At 40.9% G+C, this 17,403-nt stretch overlaps 3 protein-coding genes across 5 annotated transcripts in view; 1 reads left to right on the plus strand and 2 right to left on the minus strand.

Annotated features, from left to right (window-relative positions):
* Positions 1-17,403, minus strand: part of LOC113645130 (tripartite motif-containing protein 16-like) — a 664,889-nt gene that overhangs the window by 258,829 nt on the left and 388,657 nt on the right. The gene's annotated exons all lie outside the window — the stretch shown is intronic.
* thap4 (THAP domain containing 4) lies at positions 617-4,478 on the minus strand. The gene is made up of 5 exons (XM_027150822.2): positions 4,265-4,478; positions 2,670-2,826; positions 2,120-2,229; positions 1,352-1,455; positions 617-1,259 (listed from the first exon to the last, which is right to left on the minus strand). The coding sequence occupies exons 1-5, from the start codon at positions 4,287-4,289 to the stop codon at positions 1,125-1,127; spliced, it is 531 nt and encodes a 176-aa protein (XP_027006623.1). The 5' UTR covers positions 4,290-4,478; the 3' UTR covers positions 617-1,124.
* zgc:161973 (uncharacterized protein LOC556635 homolog) lies at positions 4,763-16,631 on the plus strand. 3 transcript variants are annotated; one of them, XM_027150818.2, is made up of 10 exons: positions 4,765-5,101; positions 7,628-7,738; positions 7,820-7,924; positions 8,023-8,235; positions 8,571-8,765; positions 8,881-9,025; positions 9,122-9,204; positions 9,681-9,820; positions 11,359-11,483; positions 16,102-16,631. In XM_027150818.2, exons 1-10 carry the CDS (start codon positions 4,971-4,973, stop codon positions 16,381-16,383), a joined length of 1,530 nt encoding a protein of 509 aa, XP_027006619.2. In that variant the 5' UTR covers positions 4,765-4,970; the 3' UTR covers positions 16,384-16,631. The 3 variants fall into 3 exon arrangements, with proteins under 3 accessions (XP_027006621.2, XP_027006619.2, XP_027006620.2); XM_027150819.2 differs by having other exon boundaries at positions 4,768-5,101; positions 8,899-9,025; XM_027150820.2 differs by lacking the exon at positions 7,628-7,738 and having other exon boundaries at positions 4,763-5,101.

The following is a 17,403-nucleotide window of genomic DNA, read 5'->3' on the forward strand; positions in this document are numbered from 1 at the left end:
CCAAAAAAATGTAAATGTAGATGTGTGCAAAACCATTTCAGCAAATGAAGTAAATATAAAAAGTAGAATTGTTCATTTCTGGCCTATGGTACATTTTAATGTAAGTTGATTTTTTTTTATTTTTTTTTCCCAAGATTTGCTGGATTCTGGAAAAATAAAATAAATTCCCAGACAGTCTGAAGTAGATACACACGAGTTTTCAAATGGAAATAATTCTATACATAATTCATATATTGTGATGAGGACTGAAGGATTTTCATCATGTGTCTTTTCCACATAATCAATACCACGTTTGTTCTAATTTAGCACTTTAATTATTTATTATTAAACTGTTCACAATTTTTAATATTGCACTATTTTTTACATTACACAGTGCATCATGTTGTAGCTTATAATACAACAATGTCTACAAAAATAAATGAAGACTGCAAGTATATAATCTCTCTCTCTCTCTCATATATATATATATATATATATATATATATAATTTCTTTAATGAGTTGAAAGCTCCTGTAAAATATATATATATATATTTATTACAGGAGCTTTCAACTCATTAACTAAAGAAATGAGCTCATGATTTGGAGTTCTGTTATAAACGGGTCATTCAGACGTGTTTAATTGAATATACTTTAATAAAAAGGTTACATATAATTTCTATTACACATAGTTTACATACTTGTAATTATGGCATGTTGTATTAAATCTCGACATACTGAGATTTTGAACAGATGAGGATTTCTGTACAAACACCTCTGACTGTAGGATTAAACTCCAGCAGTGATTTATTTCAGAAACGTACAAACGTATTAATTGACGGTTCAATTCCTGCTTCAATTCCACCTGTCGACGGTAAGGGGGCGTGGCCTAAAGGGGCGGGGTCTGACCAACCTACCACCTTCTGTTTATCTAAGATGGCCGCCAGCCTCTGGTGTTAAAGTGTAAATAAGAACTACATTTTCCCCGGACACAGTCATTTAAAGAACTATGGTATAACTTAGCATTTTAACCAAAGTACCACTTTAACAGTCCTGAGTTTATTTCCACTGGATTTATTTAAGTTTTTTTTTGTTTGTGTGTAGAAAATTAACATTTGTCAGTTGTTTGTTTGTGTGTAATGTTTATTATTGTCTCTTCAGAGGTGATGACGTTCGGCGGTAGGTGATGTGTAAGTGCTGTGTCAGGGTTTGGTTCTCCAGCGCCATGCACACCGTCTGCTCCAGTCTCCCATCTGATCTCAGCTGTAAAACTCTGGAGATCTGATCAAAGATTAGGGGAAAAAAATAAAACACAGAAATTGTACAAAATTGATGCAGGTATGAGAACTTCTCCAACAGAACATGGGACAGACCTGATGGACATATGGCTGCTTGGCGAAAGACATTCTGGCCAAGGCTTTGCTCTGCAGAGTGAGTTTCTGCTCGACCAGCTCGCCTTCCTCAATCTCTACTAGTCCTGTAAAAAAACACACACACACACACACACACACACACACACACACACAGCTACTATTAATGCAGTTGACTGTGGGTAAGTGATACAGAAGCTTTAGACTCTGGGGGTGAGACGTACAGAAAGCAGCATGTAGTTCCTGATGTGTCCACTAGAGGTGATGGCTGTGCTGATCCTAGCTCATTAGTAAGCACCAACTAACCACTAACTGGGTCTTTAAATCCTCTCATAGTTTTCAAATCTACCAAAATGTTTCTAATGTGAAGCTGGTCTAATGGATTTTCTAGTAATATGTATTTTCTTAGTAAATATTTTTCAGTGCAAAGTCAGAGTTTGGGATTTAAGACGATCATGATGACTGAGCTCATTGGTGTGTCTAACATCGAGCTGTGTACTGAAGGTTGCTTTTAAAGCTTGTGGATGTACATGTTACAGCAGTGATGTACCCCAGATCTAGATTTGGAGGTCATTTTGGGCTCATTTGAAACAACAGTGAAACAAAATGGTTCATTTTTCTGCTAAAGTGTTCTGTTCGATGTCGTTACAGACGAACTTAATAAAACGTTTCCTCTGTGCACATGATCTGCTTGATCTGTCAGTAGCTTGCCGCTAAAACAGACTTGTTAGTGTACCAGTGAACAGATGAATTAGTCATCAGGATCCAGACCTGAGTTCTGAGCGATGATGAAGGCCACTTTGTTGGTGCCTGGCTGAATCCGGATGAAACCGGTTTCTCTGTGAAGTGGCTTTTTAGTCTCGGCTTGGCAAGCGTTAAACCTGAGAAAATACACACGTTGAACATCTTAAGCAACCTGGATTCTGATTGGTTGAAGGTGTTTGATGAAAATTATTAAGAGGTTTATATTTCTAAATGTGTTATCGTGTCTATAGTAACAGCTCTTTCTCATGGGTCAGATTTTTTTGCTTTGGTGTTTGTTTTTTTCTATTTTAACCCTGTGAAACTAAACAGTGCAACGTGCTTTGTTGATCATAATTTTTTTTCACTCAGTAATATAATACAGATTTCCTACTGTAAATGTTTGCTGGGATATTTATAGAGAATAAAATAAAAGCCTCCACAAATAGACATAGAAAGTGTAAATTAATAAAACGCTCATTAAGTAGTGACATCATCATCATCATCATCATCATCATGTGGTTGTACGTCATGTTCTGATGAATAAGGTATTATGAGTGTAATCTGATGCATGGTTTACATGAAGTTGATGACCGGTTGTCCAACGTGAGTGAAATACAACGTTTCATTGTAGAGGGAAGGTTTAATGGTGGGGAAGGAGACCTGTCCCGGTTCGTCCGATTCCCACGTCCCCAAGAGCCAATCCAGCGGGAACAGTGCCGGGTTCAAATCCACTGCTGCAGGTCAAAACGGAATTAACATGTGCTATGCCCTAATAATTACTTGTGGAGTAATTATCCTATAATGAGTCATGGTTTCTGTCCCTATGCAGAGCACATGACAAAGATAAATAGAGAAAAAGTTGACAACCAATCACTGATCACCTTCGTTCCCAATGACCAATCACTGACCACCACCATTTATAATAATAATAATAATAATAATAATAATAATAATAATAATAATAATAATAATAATCTTTATTTTCTATAGCACCTTTAAAAGTAGCATCTCAAAGCGCTTCACAGAAGAAAAAAAAACCTTTTTATACAATTATACAAATAATACGTTAAAATAAGTAAAATAAAAAAAAACACACCAAATAAGAACATACTATCAAAACAAATAATTAATTTAAAGTAAAAACTACCCTAAAGAAATAAGCTTTGAGGGAGGATTAAAAGACACTAATGGATTCTGCTTGGCTAATCCGAACAGGCAAGGAATTGCAGAGTCTTGGAGCTACAGAAGAAGATGCCCTATCACCCTAATGGGTATGTGGGACGATTAAAAGGCCAGTTTCTAAAGAGTGGAGAGCACGGACAGGTGTGTAGGGGGCTAAAGGCTCAGTAAGGTAGTGAGGAGACAAACCATCTTTGTCCTTCGTTTAAATTTCTCTACCAGATGATATTTATGCTAACCAGTTTTCATGTCATGACATTTCACATTTTGCAGACACTCTTATCCACAGTGACTTACATTTTTAATTCAATTTATACAACTGACCAATTGAGGGTTAAGGGCCTTGCTCAGGGGCCAAGCAGTGACAGCTTGGTGCACCTGGGATTCGAACTCACAACCTTCCAATAAATAGTCCAACACCTTCACCACTGAGCTACCACGTCGTGTTCCTGACTCTAACTCCAACTGCTCATTTCATTTGCATTAATCAGAGAAGTTATAGTTTTTGTAAATTTGTAAATTACTGACTTGCGACGAAACATGGCGTCCTGCTACAAAATACAATTTTATAAATAAAAAGTAAAGTCCTCCTTTATGTAACTTTGTTTGATATGCAAATGATTATGATGATTCAGTGAATATGCAAATTTTACTATGACATCATCTGGCCACTTCTTATGACATTTAGAGCAAGGTAAACCTTGGAAAACCAAATGATTATGATGATTTAATGAATATGCAAATTTTACTATGACATCATCTGGTCACTTGCTCTAAATGACATGGGAAGTCGCCATAGTAAAATTTGCATATTAATGCAGTACGTATATGAGCCAAAAACACTGAAAAAAGTGCACTATAGTGTGAAACAGCGAGCTGAATTTAAAACAAGCCTCTTTATATACCTGCGTTTACTTTAATACCAGTCACAGGTTCTATAAACAAAATTACAGATGCACTTAAAGCGTTAAAATAGAAACCGGAAATGCTCACCTGGTTGACTCAATGGGCACGACATTCTGATCTAATTTAATCAAAGTCTGATTACAGTCTAATAAACTAGATTGAGTCTAAAATGAGTATAAAACGAAACACTTCATAAACACTTCGGAATAAATAGTTTGTTTAGGTAACAAGCTAGATTGCGATTTATACCGGAAGTCCGCGCCCACTTTGACACATTGAACTGTGGGAAATGTAGTCAGCAGGCTGTTATGAAACTACACGAAACTGAATCGTAAAAAAAACCCATTGCTATTATTTAATATGAATAAGACAATATGAATATAATCTAAATAAGAAAGTTATTGGTGTTTGTTTCACATTCATATGAAAATAAACCTAATAACATTTAACAGGATTTAAACTTTTCCGATTCGGAGCGTCTTGTTTTGGTCGTACGTTTCCATGGAAACGGATCATTCCACCGCGCCGTAGAATGGGGGAGACCAGGAAGTGTTACGTCCTGACAGTAAATGGTTTGTTTTACATTAAAAATAGCGAAAACATCTCGGCCAAGGTTTAAAATATGGTTACGGTTAGGGTTTATGGTTAGTTAACGTAATATGTTAACGTGGATTTTAGAACTGACGTGATAGTTTAAAAAAAAAACGACGACCACATGGACACGCCCTAGCACGTCATCACTCAGGGGATTCAGGCCACGTTTCAGAGCTCAGGTGTGTTTCTACTCGACGTCATGGCTACTGGACGTGGTCGCTTCTTGTTGAGTCTGAGGCAGGGGTTAGAGAAGACTCATCCATGTAGTCATGAAGGAAGCTCAAGAGGAAGCAAAAAGAAAGAAACTGCAGGCGGTGGCCGCAGCAGGAGGTAGCTGTTAACTGGATGCTACAAAATGTCCCCACGTGGTCTGCTGACACACACACACACACACACACACACACACACACACACACACACACACACACACACACACACACACACACACTCTCCAAGGCTGCCAACTCTCACGCCACACTCACGCAGACTCGTGCAGCAGTGAGGAAAAAAGACCAAACCTGTCTGGAGACCAGACAGACAGTGTAGTGAGTTTTTGTGACAATTGTGAGGGAAATACACAATGTATTCCCATAAACTGTGTAGTCAGCCGTTCTCCCTCCAATCTGCACCGTGTGAAATGTAAACGCAGGCAGGTCAGTGAGTTACAGGGCGCTCCGTGTCTCCGTCCAGTTTAGGCTAGTAACTAATAGGCCTGTGCTGTTATATAGTTTATATAGAATTAAGTTAGCATTAGCAGAGTTGTTTGTTTTGCAGCACTGAGCAGTTATTTTACATAACTTTATCATAAAGATGTCAACGACATTCCATATTAAAATGATTTTATTTATATCAATCGTGTCCAGATATTTGACTGGTGGTGGTGTCAGTATGGATAAATGAGAATTTTCTGTTATAGGATGTTATCTAAAGTGTCAGGGTTTAAGTGGGATCTGCATCCAAATCAGTGATTAAGGCTGCAAAATCAGCCACCAGCACTTACAATAGAGCACGTGTTAATCTGTGAACGTGTTAATCACGTGTTAATCTGTGACCATGTTAATCACGTGTTAATCACGTGTTAATCTGTGACCGTGTTACTCACGTGTTAATCTGTGACCATGTTAATAACGTGTTAATCTGTGACCGTGTTAATCACGTGTTAATCTGTGACCATGTTACTCACGTGTTAATCTGTGACCATGTTAATCACGTGTTAATCTGTGACCATGTTAATCACGTGTTAATCCTATTTCTGTAAAATGTTTGTGAAAATTAAATGTAATGTAAGTCTCCCAAAAAATTCTGGACAGATACCAAATTGATTTTCAAACCACACGTGCTTTGACAATCAATATTCACTTAATACAATTCTGCAATTCTGCTAATGCAAGGATTTCGTGTTTGTATTTTTTCACAAAAAGCCACGCCCCTTAATAAGACCCTCCCATAACCAAAGCCACGCCCCTCAAAATCTCACTCTAAGCTGAACTCAAACGTTGGCAGCCCAGACAGACACACACACACACACACACACACACACACACACACACACACACACACGCACTCACTGAGAACCCAGCTGTCATCATTAGGGTTTGCCCCTGTGACTTCTTTACTCCTCTAGTAGAACCCCAGACATGTAAGCCCTCAGACCCCTTCATCTGACTGTAGAACATTGTGTTCCTTTCACACAGCACATGATGTGTCACAAGGTTTATACATTAAATTTTAGACAGATCATATAACATTTAGACTTACTGGTTTTAGATCATGATATTTAATTCAGGTTAATTTAATTCGTATAGTGTTTTTTTTTTTTTTTAACTAATTGTCATCTGAAAGCAGGTTTACAGAAGTATAGAAGCATAATAAAAACATTTTTACTCTTTATCTCTAAAATGTATCCCTAACGATTAAGTCTGAGGTGACGGTGGTGAGGAAAATCTCCCTGAGATGATATGATGAAGAAACCTTGAGAGGAACCAGACTCAAGTGAACCTCATCCTCATTTGATTTGTTGTGTTTAAGATGTTTCTCAAGAACCTGTCACTTGATTGAAGAGAGAAGGTTTAGTACTATGTGCTTAAGGGGTGTTTAGCTATGGGGCATGTGTTTATGGTTATGGGGGTTATTTATGTTTTGGCATGTATAGATTTTTGGGGTATTTGTTGTTGGGTGAGGGGTGCATGGTGGCTTAGTGGTTAGCACGTTCTCCTCACACCTCCAGGGTTGGGGGTTCGATTCCCGCCTCCACATTGTGTGTGTGGAGTTTGCATGTTCTCCCCGTGCCTCGGGGGTTTCCTCCGGGTACTCCGGTTTCCTCCCCCGGTCCAAAGACATGCATGGTAGGTTGATTGGCATCTCTGGAAAATTGTCCGTAGTGTGTGTGTGTGTGTGTGTGTGTGTGTGTGTGTGTGTGTGTGTGTGTGTGTGTGTGTGTGTGAGTGAATGAATGAGAGTATGAGAGTGTGTGTGTGCCCTGTGATGGGTTCGCACTCCGTCCAGGGTGTATCCTGCCTTGATGCCCGATGACGCCTGAGATAGGCATAGGCTCCCCGTGACCCGAGGTAGTTCGGTTAAGGGGTAGAGAATAAGTGAGTGAGTGAGACAGAGTGTTGTTGGGTGTTATAATTTGTGGGCGGTATATTAGGGTGTGACGTTTGGCCTTGGGGCAGGGTTTTTTGGGGTAGATTTATGGTTGTGGGACATTTGTTTCCTTTGAGGGGTGTTTGGCTTTGGTGGGTATTTGTGGCTGTGGGACATCTGGCTCTGTGGTGGGGGTTGGGTGGTTGGGGTAATTTGTAGTAGTGGGATATTTCCTCTGTCATTTGATGGTTTCCCTCTTTTTTTTAACAGAGGTAGGTGTGAGAACACCAAACCAGCTCCACTACCACTTCCAGTTGTATATTGTCCTGCCCCGTCCTGGTCCTTCCCTGCCTCCTCCTCCAGTGAAAATTACTTTAAACGGTAAATGTCTGAGGTGCCATGGATGAATGATTTCAGTACCTGTTACAGCTCACCGGACTCTAACACTTTGTTTCCCACCAGACTGCCACCTGAGATCATCCTGAAGATTTTCTCGTACTTGGACGCAGCGTCTCTCTTCTCTGTCGGTTTTGTTAACAAGCAGTTTCACGAGCTGGCTAATGACAAGTGGGTGACACTTTTGTGTGTTTGTGTGGAAATACGTTTGATGGAGTGTGAAACGAAAGAGTGACGTTTTAAACCCTGTGCTGTTTTAAATCCTGCAGTGTGATATGGTACGAGTTGTACTCCTTTGAGATGTGCAGGACGAAAAGGAGGCCGGACTCTGTAAGCACCGATGCGCAGGATGTCCCGGCGGCCGTATGGAAGAAGCTGCTGTTCAGTGAAATGGGCTGCAGCAAGGACGCTGTGTGGAAGAAGCAGCTGAGAAATGTGGACCTGAACACAGGCATGCCAGAGCAGACGGAGCAGGTCCTTAGGTCAGACATGTTCCTCACGCTCTCACTGCATTATAGAGCTTTACTCAGACATGGCGTTATAACGGAACGTTCAGGGTAACTTCAGAAGCAAAAACGAGACATACGGTAGCTTTAACCTGAAGGCTATGTTAATATTTATTTAATAAGATTATGCAAACTAACAAGTTTAAGCTGGTTAAATAATAAAGCATCATCAATGAGGCTTCCTGCTGTTGGTTGAATAGAAGCGGTAAGGCGGTGTTTTACAGTATCAGCTGGTCGACATCCTTTAAACACAAACACTCACAGAACTTTGTTTTCTAAATAGTATTAATTAGAGCTGGTGTGTGCTGCAGGAGACTGCGTGTAGTCTGGGAGATCACACTTACCTTTAAGCGAGGGAAGCAGAGAGTGTACGAGCAGTCTCGGTCCTTTTCCTCAGACTCGTCTGTCACCGTGTGCTGGAGCACCGGCGTGTGGCCCAGAATTCACCATGTCTATAGCATGGAGCTCCACGGAGTCTTAGGTTCTCCATCCTCCAAAACAGCCAAGTGAGTAAGGCCTTTCAGTAACGACTAGTACACAGTAAGTCTATGACCGGATGCTTTCCCTTAATCTAAATGTTATGGAGATAAAAGGAATATTCCAGAATCTTATTGTAAGCAGTGTTTGTGTCTGGTTCAGGCCACCGTGGCGCTCTCTAATCAGTAAAACAGTGGTGAGCAGGATAGTGAGGTGGCAGTACATTGGGGCGGACAGCCTGGTGAGGCTGGTGCAGTTTGATGGAGGGATCACTGTGGGGATATGGAGAGTACGGCTAGGTTTAATATCTACTACTAGACTTCTTAGTTCATTTAACACCTCTCTGTGTTTTTATTTACGTATGTGTCTTTATGCTTGGCTTTAGGGCACGTCGATAATCGCCTTCATCGTGGCCACCTTACACTTCCACCGACTGGTGGAGAGAAGCGTTCTCGGATCGCTCTTCTGGTACACTGTTGTTTGTTTTACCTTTTTAAAAAAAAATATAAACAGGTGTTTGTATTTTTCTTTTGAGACAGCTACAGAGACAACGCTTCCTTCACTAGACCTGCGAATGACAGACACACAGAGACCACGCCTTCTTCAGTATGACAGATTTTGGGACTGACAGGTACTGAGGCCACACTTTCTGCATGACCTGGGATTGAAGGACACTGAGGCCACACCTCCTTCAGTATGACTGACTGACCACGCTTCCTACTCTACACATGGGACTGATTGACACAGAGGCCACGCCTCCTTCCCTGTGACTGACAGGCACAAAGACCACACCTCCTCCACTATGACTGACATGCAAATAGGCCACACCTCTTGACTAGATTTAGGACTGACCCAAACCTCCTTTATTATTTTTGACAGACACATAGGCCCCGCCTCCTTCACTAGACTTGAGCCTATGACTGATTTTTTAAAACCCCCCCCAGCCCCTACAGGCCAGAGGAGTTCACCCCTCTGCACAGTGACGTGCCCCTGGGTTTCCATGGTTACACTGTGCTTCTGCTGCTTCACAACTCAGTGAGATGCATCATGCAGTGCCGTTACTCACCTGTTCCCTGCACCAGAGGTATCGACTCTAAACACCGCTCATGCTAATAATAATAGCCTAATGACAGTTAGCCCAAGCTAGGAGCATGTGCTGTTTCATTAAATATTCATTAGCATGTCCACAATGCATACACACTAGAGGTCTTCTCGGGTCTAAAGAAATGTACCTGACCCGAAGTGACCCGTATCACTTTTTACCCGAACCCGACGTGCATAATTTATTAGACCCGACCCGAGACAAACCCGAAAAAAATTAGACCCGAGTCCAATTTTTTTTAACTCGTCTGGACCCGAATGTTGCATAACTCTACACTAAAGTAACCGCTACAGAATGGATTCAAAATTGATTGACAGGTCTGTTTCAACGTAAATTATCTCACCGCCAGCCACACGTCACCAGCCACATGTCGCAGGCGGTCTTGGCAAACAGAGGAAAGGTTTGAAAAGGACTTGAGTCGATGCACACACACGAGATACAGCAGTTCAGGTCTTCTCGGGTCCGTTCGTTAAAAACACATTCATTTTAAATTACCCGAGACCCGATGCCGCTATTATTATACCCAACCTGTGTCCGAGGTACACGTGAAACTTTTAGACCTGAACCCACTCGGGTCTCGGGTCGGACCTCGGGCTTTCGGATCTAAGTGGACCCGTGAAGACCTCTAATACACACACACACACACACACACACACACACACACAAAACGCAATAAAGTGGGTTAGAATTCCTTCCACACCGTCTGATATTTATTGTGGCGTTTCCTGCAGATCTATAATTAATAAATAGAATTGTGTCGGAGATTCAACAAATTGTTTAATTCTATTCTTCGAATTTCTGTAGCAACGCAGCAACTCGCATACATTAACTGGCACGATAACAGAAACGAGATAAACATCACAGTGTAAACAAAACAATATACTGCATATAAGGAATTATGTGATGGATCTGTTCATATTTCAGTGAACTCTGTGCAAAAGTTTGTACACCCCAGGACACAATAAATAGGGTAAAAAAAAAAAAAAAATAGTGATTGACAACAAGACCATTTACTGAACCGAAAGGGATACCGATATATTTTTATCGGTCGATTCTCGTTTTTTATTTAAAACTTTCTCTCGTTGCAAATCACACAACTTGTTTCAGTTGTAATTTTTTTAGTAGCTCTACCGGAAACTAAAGAGGATTTTTTATTCATAAACTGTGGGAATGTTTTAAGAACATATCGCTATCTGTGATTTCCACGCATTCACGAATGCTCCGTACGAGCCGTACGTTTATTACTCTAGTATTTCTCATGGAAATGAAGATTGACCAAACTGTGTAAGAGATTTTGTTTTAAGGTAGAAGGAAATAATCATTACAATCATTGTGACTTTAAAAAAAAACAAAAACATCCCCTTGATTGGAGATAAACAGATCTGTAGAAAAATGAAGATGTTTCTCTTTAGCTGAAGGTTGGGTTGAAGTTTCACCTTCAGAAACATCCTGAAGACCTTCGTGCTGCATTAAGGACCAGAATGTTCACTTTAACCTCGTCTTTATTTTGTCCTCATCAGATGATCTCCATGGTGAATTTTTGCAGCTTCGCCCTGTTCACGGCGGCACGTCTGAGAAACAGACGCCCATCTCAGGGAGGATCAGTTTCCCCTGGAAGGTCGGCGAGCTGCGGGGAGACATCAAGGTAACACTCTGTAGTGCTAACTAAACATTGTAAAATAAATATAATATCAGCACCTACAGTGTAGTGTTAACTTACTTACCTGTTAACATCACCTATTTTTAATTTAGTCTTAGTCTTGGGCCAAATGTCCTAGCTTTAGACATATTTAGTCATATTTAGTCATCATGTCTCTTTTTTTTGTTAGTCAAGTTTTAGTCAACTAAAAGTCTCGTCATTTTAGTCTAGTTTTAGTAAAAAAATTGTAGTCTTTTTAAAATAACACATTAATGCTGATTAATGAAAAGCCTAAGATCAAAACTGTAGGTGTGTATATTTATATATATAAAGTAAATTACCAACTTACCAACTTACACACCGTTACCATGAAAAACAGAGCGTTGCCATGGACACGCAGGATTCTAACCGTAGAGACGGACCGAAACCGAAAACGAAGAGAGATTTTATCTTAGTTTTTATTTTATACAAAACATTTTCGTCTTGTCTTTTTTCGTCAACAATAATGCATGTTAGTTTAGTCTTAAGCACTATTCGGATGGGATTAATTCTACGTGGGGGTAAAGTAATTCTTGCCAGAGCTTCTCGGGGATTTTAGTCCCGTCCAAATGTGCCATCTTGGTAATCATTACGGACAATGTCAGTAAAGATTACGGCGACTTTTACCTTCTGTAAAAAGGTCCGGAAAAATTACCTCAGGTAATACTAATCCCGTCCGAATAGACCCGCTGTAAATATGTACGGTAAAATTCCGTCATTTCCTGTTTAAAAGTAGTTTTTGGCGCGTTTTTCAAGCATGGAGGCGCCATGTTGTCTGTTTGCGCACGTGATAAGAGGAAGCAACGTCATACGCACATGACGACAAGGAGGTTACTGTTGTGCGTAAAGCGATTTACCCCTCCCACTTCTGCTAGTTTTACTGAGATGTCTTGTCCCGTGCGAATTGGCCAATTAATATTACAGACGTCCTGAGGTAAAATTGCATTACTCCACGTCCCCACGTAAAACTAATCCCGTCCGAATAGGGCTTTAGTCAGCGTTTTTGGACAGTGGTGCAGTCTTGTCATCGTCTCGTCTTAGTCATGAAAAAAAGGATGTTGATGAACATATTTCGTCTCGTCTCGTCTGACTAAATTAACACTACTACAGTGTCGCTCCAAAGTTTGTGAACCCTTTAGAAATTCCTATATTTCTGGCAGAAGTATGTGAACCTTTGATTTCAGTATCTGTTGTAATCCCTTGTGCAACTGGAAGTCAAGTGTCCAGTAACTTTTGATCGGTTCTGTACAACAGATTAGAAGAACTTTATTCCGTTCCTCAGTACAGAAGAGCTTCAACACTGGGATTTTACTGGGTGTCCTCACATGAACTGACTGCTTCAGGTCCTTCTACAACATTTCTTTTGGATTAATTAAAGTCAGGACGTTGACTTGGTCATCCTAAAACTTTATCTTTGTTCCTCTTTAATCATTCTTTGGTACACAGACTTGGTGCTTGTGATTGTTTTTGGTGTATGACCCATTTTCTCTTGAGAGTCAGATCATGAACAGATGTTCTGATATTTTCATTTAGAGATCACTGGAATGATCTGAATTCATTGTTCCATCAATGATGGAAAGCTCCTGGTCCAGATGCAGCAATAAAGGCCCAAAGCATGATACTACCATCACCACCATGTTTCACAGACAGTTTAAGGTCCTTATGATGGAATTCAGTGTTTTTCTTTCTCCAAAAATATAATGCTTCTCATTTTGAAACAAAAAGCTTTATTTTGTTTTCATTCTTCCACAAATTGTTTTCTGGCTCGTCTACATGATCTTTAGTAAACCTTGTTGGCAGAAGCGTTCTTTTTGGAGAGTGGTGACGTTTTCTTTATGACTCTGTCCTGCACACCGAGGATGTTCAGTGTTCAACTGATGGTAGACTCATGAACATTAAAGGTGGGGTCTCTGTTGTTTCAAAGCCAATGTTGACATAAAATCACCAAAACAAACACGCCCCTAACCCAGATGGGTCCCACCCCTGTATCGATAGCTCCGCCCACACATACATACGTAACCTAGGCGACTAATGGAAAGAAATGTGTCTATCATAGCTGAAGGGAAGAACAATACGATTGTAGATAAACAAACAAGCAAAAATGACACACAAGCATAATCATGTAAAGGACAAAGGCATATATTAGTTCTGTGTAACAAAGCAAAACCAACGTTACTCACCTATCGAGAAGGAAAAAAGCGCCTCGGCGTCTTAAGTAAAGTCGGCCACGTATTCACAGGTCGGAGTTTCCCGAGTCAGTAACTCCTGAGCTAAACGCTGTTACTACACAAAACGCGGTTGTAGCTGCCTCTCTACATTACTACGATAGAAAAGAGGTGTTATTTGTGTAGTAACAGCGTTTAGCTCAGGAGTTATTGACTCGGGAAACTCCAACCTGTGAATATGTGGCCAACTTCCTGCTCCTTCAGTTCTCTCCAGCGCTGGAAAGCTGATCCTATATTAATACGTCCTACTTCTTGTCCTTATCGTAAGTCTTTCTTCTCTTTCTTTCTTTGTTTTTATCCTCCATGTCAATGTTAAAACCGCTTTCTGCTAATGTCACACACGCGCACTGAACACTCTCTCCGCCCATATTGACAAGACACGCCTCTTTCTGCTCATTGGCTACACGTTTGTTTTGATTTTTGTTTTGATTTTTGTTTATTATTCGGCCCGACTCAGTTTTCTGAAGCATTTCTCAAAAATCGGAGACCCTGCCTTTAATGTAAGTTAAAGTAAAAGAGGCCTTTAGTTGATTAGAAGTTACTCTGTATAACACAACAGACTGTTACATGTCTTACTTTTTGAGTGATCTTTGTTGGTTGAACATTTCTTGGGAGGGTAACAATGCTCTTAAAGTTCTTACATTTGTAAAGAATCTGTCTGATTATAGATTTGGATTACAAACTTTTTTAAGGTTTGTGTTATGTGACCTTTTCCAGCCTGATGAACAACAACTTCATTCGTTTTGCAATGATCCCCTTCCACAAACACAGGTCATGATCATCAGACTTAGATATATTTCTGTTCACTAAATCAAACAGGACCCTCATGGAGACCTGATTGTCATCTCATTGATTGAAATCAGATGGACTCTAATTCATTCATTCATTTTCTACCGCTTATCCGAACTTCTCGGGTCACGGGGAGCCTGTGCCTATCTCAGGAGTCATCGGGCATCGAGGCAGGATACACCCTGGACGGAGTGCCAACCCATCACAGGGCACACACACACTCTCATTCACTCACACACACACACTACGGACAATTTCCCAGAGATGCCAATCAACCTACATGCATGTCTTTGGACCGGGGGAGGAAACCGGAGTACCCGGAGGAAACCCCCGAGGCACGGGGAGAACATGCAAACTCGAACCCCCAACCCTGGAAGTGTGAGGCGAACGTGCTAACCACTAAGCCACCGTGCCCCCCTTGGACTCTAATTTAACCTTAAAATTAAGTACTAAACCTAGAGTTTCACATGTGTTTGTCTCTCACAGATATATAATATTGGAACATTTCCCTAAATATCTACAGTAATTCCTCGCAACACTTACGGTTCAAGTTTCGCGGCCTCAGTGCATCGCGGATTTTTCAAAAATATTCACTGATAAATAAAAATAAAAACGGTTTCCCAGGACGCCAGACAAAGAGAGAAACTCTCTCAGAGGCTTTGTACATACCCACGGGCACTCAGACAAGGCACATTGGTTCCCAGGGTGAGATCTGAGCTGATTGGCTGCGCATCATCGCATCCTCTCTCAGCTTCTTCCCTTGTCGTATCTCGCCACTCTCGTTCACGCTGTCAACTGTGTCTCGCGTATAGTGTTCGAAATTAACTTTTCATTAATCCCTTACGATGCGTCCTAAGCGCCGTGCCCCTGCGAAAGATTCCTCTAGTGAGCCCAAGAGGAAGATGATGACCATCAGTGAAAAGGTCAAACTTAGGGCCAATCCTACTTCGCGGATTTTCACCTATCACGAGTGGTTCCGGTCCCCATTAACCGCGATAAACGAGGGATCACTGTATATATATTTGTCTGATTTTTTAAATATATCTGAATTATCTGAATAATATAATATATTTGTCTGATTTGTTTGTGTTCACATTTTCTGCTTTTTAGACTTGTGAGAAAATCTGATGATGTTTTGGCTCAAATTTATTCAGAAATATAGAAATTTCTAAATTGTTCACAAACTTTCAAGTGACACTGTATATCAATACAACACCGGATACTAAGATCTACTTTCTGAGGTGAAAGGATTCTAGACATCCTTATAAAACACTTCTGCTGTTTAAAGAAGTTATGTAGCTGTTTGTATGGACTCTTTGCTGTACATGTCTCTTTGAATCTGCTGTTGCTATAGAAACGATAAAGTTTTAGAATTGTTCTAGAAAATGATTGGACACCTTCCGACCAATAAGAACACAGGATTCAGCGTTGTTGTGTGTGATCCGCAAATTTTCACTGAGCTGTGACAAGAGGTCTCTAAAAGTTACATACTGCCGCTTTAATGTCTAGTGTCTGATGTGCGGGTTTAGATGTCAGATCGTGTTTAAAACACAAGGTCGTTTTCCGAGCAGAACTGCTGTGTGATGACGGTGTCCGTGCTGGACGAGGCTCTGAGGCCGGTGTGGTGCATCAGCTCATCAGCTGCTGTCCTCCCCGGTCACTCCCGTGTGGTAAGTGAAACCTACAATGGCGAGCAGCTGGCGCTGAGGTACGACGACCCCGACGGGAAGCTGAAGATGACCCTGGTGTGGATGCAGGACCTGCAGCTGTACTTCCTGGTCAGCCTCAACATCCAGATCCGTGTGAGGAAAGTGAACACACGCTTCCACAAAGCCGTTAAGGACCAATTCTAAACAAATGTTAGTCACTTTTGAGTTTTAATACTTGTTTTGAAAGTCATTACCTGATTTTAGCTAGATATGCTAGACTGTTTGGTTAAATCTGGACACAGAGGTCTGCTGATTTTGTTTGTTTGTGTTTAAGTCTGTCTGAGTGTCGCTCAGATTGTATAAAGTTCCTCTAAAGTGTTTTTTTTGGTCTCACTGCTGCTTGGAAACTTTCTGTTGTGTTGCGAAGTAAATAAAGTGAGACTCTGAACACACGACTCTGTCTGTAGGCTCTACATCAGTCCTCTAACCTGCAGTTTTCAGGAGGCCACCAGGGAGCGCTGTGATCATTTTACATAAATAAGAATTGTCTTAAAGGTGGGGTCTCCGATATTTGAGAAATGCTTCTGAAAACTGTGTTCGGCCACCAAACAAAACAAAAATCAAAACAAACGTGTAGCCAATGAGCAGAAAGGGGCGGGTCTTGTCAATACGAGCGGAGAGATTGTTCAGTGTGCATGTGTGCATATTCACAGGTTGGAGTTTCCCGAGTCGATAACTCCTGAGCTAAACGCTGTTACTACACAAAACGCGGTTGTAGCTGCCTCTCTACATTACTACGATAGAAAAGAGGTGTTATTTGTGTAGTAACAGCGTTTAGCTCAGGAGTTATTGACTCGGGAAACTCCAACCTGTGAATATGCGGTCTTCCTGCTCCTTCAGTTCTCTCCAGCGCTGGAAAGCTGATCCTATATTAACACGTCCTACTTCTTGCCTTATCGTAAGTCTTTCTTCGCTTTTTCGTTCTTTGTTTTTATCCTCCATGTCAATGTTAAAACCGCTTTCTGCTAATGTCACACACGCGCACTGAACACTCTCTCCGCCCATATTGACAAGACCCGTGTCGTAACTCAGAGCCGGTCTCCAAGTCGACACATCGCAGGGTGATCTCCACACTTAGACTTTTTGGTTACTAAAGACTGTTTTAGTTAGACTTAACTGTTAACTCTATAATTACTACAAAAATACTGAGAAAACTCCTCAGAC

Source organism: Tachysurus fulvidraco, chromosome 11, assembly GCF_022655615.1.
Source record: "Tachysurus fulvidraco isolate hzauxx_2018 chromosome 11, HZAU_PFXX_2.0, whole genome shotgun sequence".
In the NCBI taxonomy this organism is placed as follows: domain Eukaryota; kingdom Metazoa; phylum Chordata; class Actinopteri; order Siluriformes; family Bagridae; genus Tachysurus; species Tachysurus fulvidraco.

Coding starts and splice junctions, on each gene's coding strand:
- thap4 (XM_027150822.2), bottom strand. CDS start 4,289: ATGTCGTGCCCATTGAGTCAACCAG. Junction 2,827..4,264: donor GTGCCCATTGAGTCAACCAG/GTGAGCATTTCC, acceptor TTTGACCTGCAG/CAGTGGATTTGAACCCGGCA. Junction 2,230..2,669: donor CAACCGGTCATCAACTTCAT/GTAAACCATGCA, acceptor GTATTTTCTCAG/GTTTAACGCTTGCCAAGCCG.
- zgc:161973 (XM_027150818.2), top strand. CDS start 4,971: ATGGCTACTGGACGTGGTCGCTTCTTGTTGAGTCTGAGGCAGGGGTTA. Junction 5,102..7,627: donor GGCGGTGGCCGCAGCAGGAG/GTAGCTGTTAAC, acceptor TTTTTTTAACAG/AGGTAGGTGTGAGAACACCA. Junction 9,205..9,680: donor GTTCTCGGATCGCTCTTCTG/GTACACTGTTGT, acceptor AACCCCCCCCAG/CCCCTACAGGCCAGAGGAGT.